The sequence below is a fragment of the Bombus fervidus genome, chromosome 13, assembly GCF_041682495.2.
Source record: "Bombus fervidus isolate BK054 chromosome 13, iyBomFerv1, whole genome shotgun sequence".
Taxonomy (NCBI): Eukaryota; Metazoa; Arthropoda; class Insecta; order Hymenoptera; family Apidae; genus Bombus; species Bombus fervidus.
Genome location: NC_091529.1, coordinates 9,551,010 through 9,563,124, shown reverse-complemented (window position 1 = coordinate 9,563,124; position 12,115 = coordinate 9,551,010). Strand labels below are relative to the sequence as shown.

The 12,115-nt window shown below is 33.7% G+C and overlaps 1 protein-coding gene across 2 annotated transcripts; it reads right to left on the bottom strand.

Annotated features, from left to right (window-relative positions):
• Positions 1-95: 95 nt before the first annotated feature.
• Positions 96-11,267, bottom strand: Ccha1 (neuropeptide CCHamide 1). 2 transcript variants are annotated; one of them, XM_072015762.1, is made up of 6 exons: positions 11,109-11,267; positions 9,916-10,018; positions 1,711-1,746; positions 1,040-1,289; positions 381-561; positions 96-269 (listed from the first exon to the last, which is right to left on the bottom strand). In XM_072015762.1, the coding sequence occupies exons 2-6, from the start codon at positions 10,001-10,003 to the stop codon at positions 243-245; spliced, it is 582 nt and encodes a 193-aa protein (XP_071871863.1). In that variant the 5' UTR covers positions 10,004-10,018; positions 11,109-11,267; the 3' UTR covers positions 96-242. The 2 variants fall into 2 exon arrangements, with proteins under 2 accessions (XP_071871863.1, XP_071871862.1); XM_072015761.1 differs by lacking the exon at positions 11,109-11,267 and adding an exon at positions 10,990-11,103.
• Positions 11,268-12,115: the final 848 nt, after the last annotated feature.

Below are 12,115 nucleotides of genomic sequence, written 5' to 3'. Positions count from 1 at the left end.
GAATAATAGAAAAATTATTTTTGCTTGCATTTTGATTAGGATTGGAATTAATTACATATGCGTTTAAAAGATAAAATTAAGGTTTATACGTTAAGTTAGATAGGACAGTCGTTTGATCTTTATTCGAGAAACAGAATCTCTAATAAATTAGCTTAAACAATATTCTTATTAGTCCAGTTACAATACGATTATGACAATTTCTATTTTACATTATATGTATTTTATAGTAATGCTCGGTTGTTTTATTCGAAATCACCATTTGTATCACTCTGCAAACGAAAATAATGTAATTAATTATGCATAATAATACGTAGAGTCCTGTGTTACAGCTATGTAGAATTTTATATATCATAGAGGTTCACGATAGCGAATCAATTCACCAGAAACTTGAACAACTCTACGTTCTGTGGTTTACTACCATGTTGATTGTCCTCGTTATTCGATATCAATAGTATCTCAGGAATTTCCCTCCTTTCGCCGTTGGTATTTCCAGTTATATCTTGCATGTTGTTGGTTTGTTTCCTTTTTCCCAGATTCATGTCTTCGTTATTATTTTGATCCCTGTGAACGTTAACGCAATCGGATAAATCAAGGCGAAAGAACTTTCAAGTAATAGATAAGAAATTATAATATTTTATATCGGTATTTACAATCCATACGTATGAACAGTTGTAATTTACACTACTTACCGGTAATATACGACTTATATGTATATTCTAATTATCATAATCACGATTAACATATCGAAAGTAACTAGTGTAAGGAAATTTTCGATGAAACTATTTGTCTATTTTTATCTCTTCCAGTCGAAAACTTGTACATCACGTTAGTGATAAATATTTCCAATATTTATCGCGTAAAATACAAGCTAGCCGAATTAGAAGAAAATACTCTAAAATTTATAGTGACTGAACTCAAAATATCATAAGCCACTTTTGATTCAAAACTGTCGTTTGAAAGTTAAGAATCAAAGTACCAGTTCTCTTCTTCGTGTACTAAATCGTTACAGTTATATGTCTACCTTTACGTATATTCTTACCGACTGGGTTCATCGCTAATAAGTTGTGCGTTAAACGCATCACCGTCCCAACTCTCTGGAAAACTAGTTTTTAGTTTGAGAAGTCTGTCCCATCTTGCTTTGTATTTATTAGGTATCGATGGTCGATCAATCAAACGGGAAAGTATGAATTGTTCTTTCGTAAGCGACGGTATCTCTTGTTGTATTTCGTTCGATGTCTTTGACGGTACTAAATATGCATTGTTATGCCCTCCGCTTCGTTTCCCATGGCCTGTAATCACGAAAAAAGGAAATTAGCGTGGCAATACGTTCAGCAGTATATTAAATTAATATTTAGTTAGAATTGGTAAATATTTAATAAAATATCGTAGACATCTAAACTACGATAGTGATACAGACAAAAGGATTTTATCACTTTAGACAATAAACGGCGTTATAAAAAGGTATACATATTTTACGTGGTGGAAATCGTTGTATTAACAGAACGCAGAAGGAAGCTCGTTTACTTCCTAAATTGAAATGTAAATTTTATTCATCTGTCTGATGAATTTGTGTAAAATACGGTTTCTATGGAACGAAATCGTGATGCTACTTCGTAAATTCGTATATTGTCAGAAATATCAAAAGACTAGCGAAGACTTTATTCTAATGAAAATGTCCTTGTAATTAAATAAAGATGAGCGAAGACATACCTCCCCAACACGAATGTCCATACTCTAAACAAGATCCTGTAACAAATATTTTATGATTAATTTATGATGCAGAGAGATTTTTGATTATGCTTATATCCGTAGATTAAGTTCTTATATTAAGTTCGTGAAACGACATTGTTTGTTAAATTAAGAAAGTCATGTGTCGTTTTCGGGACCAAAAAGTGAGTTTCTTTCATACAAGGTTCTCTGTATTTCGATCTCGCTTCTCGAAACCCTATACCTCGGAAATCGCTTGAACATTGGCTTGAAAGAAAATGCATTATTAAAGACACCTCTATATCTCAAAAAGAATTTTTTCGAAATTGAAAAATTCTTTGACAGTGTATTTCGTATTCAAAGTTAAAGATACATATAAATATAAATACATGTAATAATAAGATATATTTAAAAACGCAACAAACGCGTAAAGATTTCGTCGATTGCGTAGAATCGATTAGTTATTCGCCAAATGGATGAAGCAAGTGTAAAAGGAATACAAGTAGTTTCGATCAAATTTATGGAAACCAGTTAACTATGCGTATATATTGCGTACGTGTAATAAATGTACGATACGATATACGATGTAATAAGATAATCTTTATCTTGTATTTCATTCTGAACGATAATCTTAGGTGGGCGACTCGATCTCATTAGGATATTCTAAATGAACGTTAGAATAGCGCGAACGTAGTGATGGTATCTACAGGATGAACTGGGTTAATTAAAAATTCAACAGCGCGTCTGAGTAGCTTCTATATGTACGGAAATGAAAAGCCTCAGAGATACGATTCGACCCTATTGAAAATGTGACATGCGAATGAATCTATATTCTTAAATATCAATAAAATCGCTGCGTGCATAATATTTCATCTTTCTACGCATACTTTGATGGAACTCTTTGACTTCGATTTATAACTTGCAGGCAGATAATTAATGGGTATAATAATGTATCGTATGAAGCGATACTTGGTTCTCGTTAAGTAATTAATAAAGGATTATAATATCACGAAACCGTTGCCCTTAAGCATTTATCGCGAAAAAAAAGCGCAGAAAAAGAATGAAAAAAGAGAAATAAGAACGTACCAGCGTGGTATTTATAAGAAAATAATTATGATAAGGTAACTGGTTACCAGAATTTGACGATGAAGTAACTATACAAAGATGTAGCATAAAAAACTAATTAATTCAACATAGTTCCTTATTAAGCACACGAGGCGAAAAGCATTTTACGCATAGAAAAGAATGTTCTTCTTTCTTTCTTGTTCACAATAACCTACATTCGTTTCAACTTTCATCGCAGGTATTTCCATCGCGTAATTCCCGAAAGGATGAAAAGGTGAGGTTACAAAAGACTAAATAGTTTAAACACCAAGCAGAACTGCAAGTAAACGTACTGAAAGTAATTCTTAAATATCAATTTTAATAAAACGGCAACTTATAAGAAAAGTACTTAATGATGCAGACTTTCGACGTAAATCGTAAGAACGTCCACTCGGAACCTTAGGAAATCGTGTACTTTTCCTTTTATATTTAGTATAAATCACAGCAGTATCGTAACAAATTGAAACGCGTTTAAATTCATCCAACATTTTTGAATGATAAATTCATTATTCATAGCCTACAGAAGATAATATCGTAAAAGTTCCGTGTATAATAACAATTTCCCAATGGTAACAAAACGTCCTCTCGTATATGTCTCTAGTGTGCCTTTAACGAACCTCTGTTTTATTATTTTAAACGCGCGTTGCCGACTATCGCGTTCAGTACGATGGATACGTACTATTTTATTAAGTTGATATTTCTAATATTACGAATTTTAATTAAGATCAAATAATTTTACATTAATAAAAACAACGATTATGGCCCAACTTGTGCATTTCGAAAAGAACACTCGGGTCGAATATTTGGCATTATCTCTTGATTATATTCGGATACAAATTCGGGTGTCGTGTGTAAAAACCTTAACTGCTGTAAATACTCTGGCTTTATTTTCCAGCAAGCATTTATTTTTTACATCTCTTTTCCTCAAAACATTTTTCCATAAAAATGAAGAAATTCAGTCAAAAATAGTTTACGATTGAACGTCAATAAATTAAAAAACCGTATCTACTATAGATAGTAGATCTCTATTTTCGAATCTAAATTTTACTTGAAAATTACGAGAGTACTATAATTATATTAAAAAGTATTAGAACAGATTAGAAATAATAGTATTAGAAATAAAAGGCCGATAATAAAACAGAAGAACGAAAGAAGAAATTCTATTTCAATTCACGCACCTATTGAGATTTAATATTTACTCAAAAATATTGAATCGGTTAAAAAATTCGTAATCTCCTACACCACGACAATTTGATTCCTGATTTTTAAACGATAACATATTCAACGAGTAACGAATCAAGCCCGGAATATCTAATTGACATACCAATACCGATCTAATGAAACACATACGTATCTACACGAGACATACGGATTGAACTCGATATTATACGAAATACATTGAACTGACACAATGTGTAATTCGAATATATGTGCAGAAGAAGGTCGCGAATGATAACATCCATTTCCATATCTAGTTGCATCGGCCAGCTGACAAAGGCAGCAATTGGTTTTCACGTTTCACCGTTCACAAACGGATCATCGTCGTTTCTTTTCTTTCTCGTACACTTTCTTACCTTCTTTGCACCGGGGATGTACATCTCTCTCAGGCAGAAACGATACATTCCCTTTATTCTATCAAAGATATTCGCCGGACATGTAAAAAGATATTAGAACGCACAGGACATATCGCAAAGGAAAAATCAACCGGCCTGGTCTCGCTCTGTGCTAAAACCAGTTTACCAGGTGTATTCTGCAAACTGTTCAAAGATTTCGTTGATACGTTGTTTCAATTTTGTCTAACAGGTTTTAACATTCGACCACGTCTTCAAAGTATATTTCAAAATTAAGGGAATATCGCTTTTCGGTGTTCAGATTATGTCGGTCGTTATCCGTATTACACGCGACTATAGCGACCTACGACTCTACCATCGACTTTGCATTAACCTACCACGCGAGCAATTTAAACACCATATTCACAGGTTATATATTTAAAAGCACTGGCAATCCTAAATGTTAGCGTGAACACGAACGAAGGCGTTTTCTACGCACTGTTCTGATATATTTTGTATTTCATATTTCATATAGTTATTTGCGCAAATCTTATCGAAGGGCGTTATGTAAATGTTAAGACGTAATTAAACGTTAATTCGTGAAATTGAACTCGCGGTTCTCCATTAGGAAATGGGCACGAAAATACTACCGGTGATAAATTTTCAAGAGATATTACTGGAAATAATCCAACAGAAATAACACTTGAAACAAATAGGAAAGTAATAGGGGATGGATAAATGGATTTCGCACGAGTTGAGAGATACCTACGTAAAAGTTTGTTGGACGAATGCGAAAAGCCATGTTGCTACTTCAAAGGACTAAAGAGGGATTCATTTTTTAAAAATGTATATTGTTCGTTGCAACGTATAGGGAATCTTGTACGATAATCGAAAACAATTGAAAACGCAAGATTTAATCTTTTAATCAGTTAGCTGTTGCGACTTCCTTGAAAACTAAATGCGTCGCAAATAGTAAGCGATGACGAGTATACTCGTCAAACATAGAGTATGCGTGGCTGTTATAACGTAGAATTAAGTTGCAACGAAATGACTGTTTTATTTTTTAATTTTATTACCGACAAGGCTCGTCGTAAAAAAATATTTCCATTCCTTCGTGACGAGTGTGAGCGTAAAAAACACCTAACTGATTAATCGGTGAACAATTTTAAATTATAGAAGATTATGTCCAACAGTTCTTCTTATTTCATTCCGCACAGTATCGGGTATCTACTGGAATATCGATCAACAAACTCGCGAGGCAACAAAACCTCGGCTCCCGAGGATTAGCTGCAACAGGTTACCACCACGAAACTGTTGGAACGCGTGAAGTTGTTAATCTTATAACCTGTAAATGCGGATTTTCTCTATATATATAATTAAAATTTAACGCGGCCCGATGGAAACGAGGATCGCTAAACTACAGATGATCCCATTATCGAAGTTGCACCAACTTTGTTATTATTGTTCGTGTCAGATCTTCTTAAGCCATCCTTTCTCTTGTACGTGCGTTTTGCATTTAATAACAGTCTCTTTCTCTCGACTGGAACTTTCAATCACGGTTAAATAATATTCAGAAACTTGTACAAAGCGTCCCACATTCATTTTCGTTATTTATGTTTTTCGATATTGAAATAAGCTCACAGTACAAAATTCTAGGTTTTTCTTCGAATTACGATGGTAATATTTACGGATTACAAGCACGATAAGAATTACATTTCCTGTTATTTTCTTTTTTTTTTTTCTTTTTTATATAAAGAAGAAATTTTAAGCAGAACACTCTCAATCCCACATTACTAAAAAAAAAAAAGTAAAAAAGAAAATAAAATAGAAATATACTTTACAAAAGTCTGTTTTATTATTAGCGTATGCTGATAATCGACTAATCTACTCATCAACGTAAGCATCGATTGTCTGTAAACACTTGTCGTAACGAGGTGTCGATTTAAGCTTCAAAAATTTACGTTCAATTTCCCCCGAGTATCTCGAAGTTGCTTTCTTCGTTTCGTTATTTGTGCTAAAATATTTTTCAGCCACATCATTTTATACTAATCGTTAGCCAGAAGCACGGACATTTCATCAAACTCTCTATGAATTGTTCACTGGTTATGATTCTTTGATCATCAAAATTGGACGTATTTTTTGTGCGGTGTTCCATATTTAACATACCGTAATATACGACTGACTGATGCAAACGAGTGGGAGAACGTACTTCGCATTAATAACCACGATTTATCCGGGTAGCTCCGAACTTAATTATCGACTAACTTAGGTTTAATCTCCATTGTATTTCGGTGGTAAATTCTAGGAACTCGCGAAGAAACAAAGTTGAAAAAATGAAAACCATCTCAATTGCCAAGCAAATTAATTACAACGGAAGTATAATTAAACGTAGTGGCAAGGAATGATTTTAAAAGACGAATAACAAGCCGTATAATAATTCCAATGTAAATTGAACCGGAATTTTCAGATAAAAGTTGAAGAAGTCCCGCTAGATTATTTTAATAACGTGTAATCAAAATTGTAGTTTGTACTTACTGAAATATGTAGTTCAATATTGAATTGTTAAAAGTACGAACCTGTATTACTACAAAGGTGCATTCATTAAGTCAATTAATTAATCCTGTGATATTAAATACTGAACGGTAAAATCTACAAATTAAATTTGTTGCTTTACAGAAAAATATGGCAGCTTCTTAAAGATCCGTATAATAAGCGACGAATATCGTGTGAAACATACGTGGTAAACGTTACAATCGTAATTTTACGTGATAGAAAAATCGTCTTGTTTAATGTAAACAGTTTATTTGTCGCACGCGTAAATCAATAACCTCGATTAAAACATTTCAGTTTGTTTGCACGTGAATCAATATCATAATTAAACGTACATTTATAAACGCAGAAAACGTGTGATTCTTCGTCTCAAATAATTTCTACGTCGAGCCAAATATAAATATAAAATATAAAATAGAACAACGAACAGCTAACGTATTTCACGTAATTCATCGTCAGGATTTTGGATGATCTACGAGCGTTATCCTGAAAATAGGTCATTAGTATGAAGTTTGTAATTATTGTAATTTTCTATTTACGAGTATTCTGTAATATATACGAGATTTCTGGCAGCGTGTTAAGCATAAATAAATTTGGAAAATAAAAATAAAAAATTCGAGGAAAAAAAATCGTTACCGATATTAGCAAAGAAATTATATCATCGCACAGAGGAACATCATTATCTCTGCGAGAGTCGAATTTTGTCATATGCGTCTTTTTTCGTTTATAGATATAAAACATTCACGAATGTGGAATATAAACTGACCTACATTTTTAAATATTCCAGGCATGTCTTGTATTACGTTTTTATTTCTTAGTATAATTTTTGTTTCATTATTTATCAAGCTGGCATATTCTCGGAATGATTTGTTTATCGCGTTCGACGTATAGTTAAAACTCTTACCGTACTATCACTTGTAGATAGGAAATTACATTTCACACTGAAACAAACGAATTTATGACCTCGTTAATTAAAACGTCCTTCCTTTATGCAAATACTGTAGCTACGGTATTATGGATAACGCATTTTCCTAAGCACGAATAAAACTTTGTTAATTGATTTGAAACGTGACTCTTATTATTATAAGCAGACGGTATCGGATAAACATATTTTTGAAAATTGAAGAAAACGACATGTTTAATCGAAGAATCAAAGACTAGAAAAACCGCTTGAGAGAAGATCGAGAATCATATAACTTTTTCATTTGTACATCTTGTTTTTTCTTCGTGGATCAAAGTGTTAGTTTGTTTTCATAATTTTTTGGTAAAACTTGTGCAATCCATGGCGTGTTTAATAAGCTTATACCAGAGGAAAGGCAAGACTGGGGTGTGCCTTTCGTTCTTGTAATTACTTCCTACGTCGGAAATAGGATTAATTGCGAGAACTTTTTCTGTTGAATGTTTCATTTCGATATAATGTTGGCGAGTACTAGATAAAGTTTTTTTTTTTTATCGTGTCACACCGTGCGATCTTTGCGATTTCATCGCAAAGATCTTTGTGATCTTTGCGCGTGTGCCAACTATCGTTTAAATAAAATATTTCGTTGTTGTAAACATTCTACAGACTTTGAACAAATTTTTAACGCACGGTAACGATATACAGGTTTTCTTCGTCATTGCACGGAACATTTTCGAGCGCGTTAACAAAAGCCAGAAGTCGTGCACTTACAATCTTAAGTCCTTTAGCTTTGAAAAGGAGTGACATTTCAAAATGACGAAGTGGCTCTTAATGATCACGAGCGATCAATTGATTTGCGACATAGAATAGTTCGCTATGCAAGAGTTGACCGTTAGGAAGCTTCTCCGATTGTTTTATCATAGCAACGAAACAGCGAAGTGCAATAAACTCGAATCGTTATTACTTTTTCCCGTGTTACTCTTGTAATAAACTGAATAAATTGCACTAATCGTTTACAGACGACATTGAAAATTATATTTTGTTTCGGGTGACGAAGTAAAATACGTTATTGACATTTGCTCAAATTGAAAATGTTTCTGTTTCTACCACACGAGTCGCACGAAACTATGCCTTTTCTGTAAAATTAATAATTTAAAAGATAATTGTATCAAGCATTTCAAACATTCCTAGATATTGACATATTCCTAAAGTCAATCTCGAAATGCAATAAACTTCTTAAAATGTTATACGCAAATAATTAAAGGCTTTAAACGGCCATTGCCAATAGAAAATTTGCAACATTTTTCGACAGCGTCGTTTAATCTAAACGAAGGTCAGCTCTGATTTTGATATGTTTAAAACGCAATACAGCATGGCTTTTAAAATAACAAGGCACAGCGTTAAAAATACAGTTGGCAATTTATAAACTTAATTCCTTGGATTACTATAATACAATATAACTATGTTTTCCGTTATACATCTATAGCACCTACGTCTGTTCCATGTGTTCTGTCACTTTCTCAAGCCCCATCATAAGAAAACGCTTCTAACATATTAAAACAATTCGCAGTTATACGTATTTTTAAATACAATGGCATTTATCTTACGATTACCAACATCAGAGAGAAGCTACTAAAACAAGTACGTAATAACGAAACGTGGATTTAAAAAATATGAAAAATCAACGATACTTTCGAAACAGTCGAACTTGTGTTCAAATTTCGATATCTTGCTTGTTCGTATACACGTAAACATGCGATGTTTCGAACTCGATTAAAATAAAAGGTACCTATCCTCGATTGTGTTCTTTTGCAATACGTTTTTTCCGATATAGCAAACAAAAAAAAAAAAGAAGGAAAATGTTTAATTACTTGAACGAAAAATAGCCGGTAATAAGGACTTTGATCTTTTGTTCAAGCCTTCCATCTGTCCTGCGTCATCTCGCCGGTAGTAACTTATTCCCCGAGGAATAAGACAATATTAAGGAATCAAATTGAATGTCTGATAATTTTAGACAATGAATATTAACTATGATATTTGCTATAGTATTAACTATGAACGAATATACGATCGAAAAATTTGATAGATTTAAAGGTTTATACATACCTGCTGCATAGCCCGCGAAACAAAAGATTATCATGAAGGTCCAAGTGCGTATAAGAACCGCCACTGAGTTTTCGGAACCGATCGCCATGTGACCAGTGGTATTCTACATTAGCGATAAAGAAACAGGTAATTAAATGTTATGTAGATTTATAATGTATATATGAAGAAGCTCAAGATACTATGAATCGTGGCATATATTTTCGAACGTGTATAACGATCCACGATAAATGTACAGAAATTTTCGCTTGATTCGCTTTTGTTGTTTGTTCGTTCATCGTTTCGTGTAAATTGAAAAATAACAGAAACTATTCTGTACATTTTGAGCAACGACAAATGTCATCTTATGTGCATAATAGAAGTTATATACATATTTTCAATTTAGAAAAAATCATTTCGCGTAACCTGATTCGAAGGCAAAAAGAAAAGATGACCGAAAACAATGAAAGCTTAAAATTGTTTAATACGTAAAAGGGAGGAAAATTTTTAATTAATTTGGTAAAAATTTTTTCATTAAAATCGTCCGCGTTAAAACAAGGTATAAAATATTAATAACAATTTGTCGGTTATATCTGATAAAAATTTAAAATTAATTTTGAAGGAACAATTCGGCGCGTCTCTTTAAAAAAAAATCAACGAATTTAATTAAATATAAACAAAACTTATGATGCACATTGCTATCAGTTGGCGAGATTTTCTATTCGTCACTTTTCTTCCAATTCTTTCGTTTCTCATTCTCCGAAATTAACTCTCTCCGCTTGGAAAACGCAAAAGATGAAAATTATTTAAATAATCAGGCACTTGTTTGTATCGCGTTTGATTCGAAGCTCGTTCAAACGTAAGCGAAAACAAAAGAAGAAAATGCGACGCGAATGACAAAATCTTTAATTTAAATTTTCAGAAAACTGAGAATACAATTGAACTCCGATACAGAAAATCCGTATTTTTTACCGTACGATAAACATGTTACTATATGTCGTGATAAGCGTTTGGAAGCGTATAACGAAACAGATATTGTTTATCGTTTCCCGTACTTATCTCGATTCTTAAAAAAGAAAACAAAAACTACACTTGTACCACTTTTCCACTGCGTCCCTTCTCCTCGATCGACGGAAAAGCAACTTTTCTCAAACCGATTCCCTGTTTATCACCCCTTTTGTTACTCATGTATATGTATGTAATGCCAGTCTTTTCACCTTCGATTCGGAAACGGAAAAGACAGGAAGTCCGACGGGAAACGTGCTTCCAAGAAACCGGTCCGCTCGCACAGGTTCACCAAAATGACCGAATGTTTGATCCGTGCAAGATCCCGATCGAAGAGCTCGCCAAGTTAACTCGAAGCCAGCAGGTCGTACGATGAGGGCTTTTATACACGGTGTGTGGCATCACGGTGGAGCATGGTGGTGCATGGTGGAGGGGTTAACTCACCGCGCGCCTTCGAAGCGCGCACCTGCGTTGGCGGATAGGGATGTTCTTTCCTCCGGGATCAGCCACTACCGCCGTGTGTATACGTACGTAAGAATTACGGATTCGTGTATTCTAAATTACGTGGTAACCCTGTTACTCCAATAGGGGAAATCAAATATTTCGTGAGTCGATGCAATGCATAGAAGAAGATAATAAATGCGCAATATAACGACCTGGACCGATTTTATGGATTATGCGTTAATTTATCGACGAACGAACTACGTTAACGGATCATTTTTCGTATACGCAGGCGAATGTTTATTTTCGGATTATCGTGCAAGATGTATTTTTTAAATTTCCTGATCTTATCCTACGTCCCATGTTCGCGCCTGTATCACGCTACTCCTTGCATCGTAGACGTACACGATGGATGCGTTAGTCTTGAGTTTAGTTAAGTTTAAGTCGCGCGAAGATTATCTCGTAAGAGCTACCGGTGATTCGATATTTTAATTAAGCGCGAAATTTTTAGGAGCTTGCGGCAAACTCTTGTTGCGTTCTACGGAATAAAATGAAAGTGTAGTAAGAAACAGTAAACAAAAAGTGCACGTGTACGTACTACAGCTTGTATCAGTAGTCCGGAATATATGTTATTTTACGTTAAAATAAAACGACCGTTTGGCCTTCCTCCTCATTTATGTAATTTCTGGTGAAAAGGTTAAACAAGAAGAGAGAGGTTGATATATGTGTTTAAGGAAATTCAATAATTTCTTTGCTCTAAAAAATATCTTTACCGTTG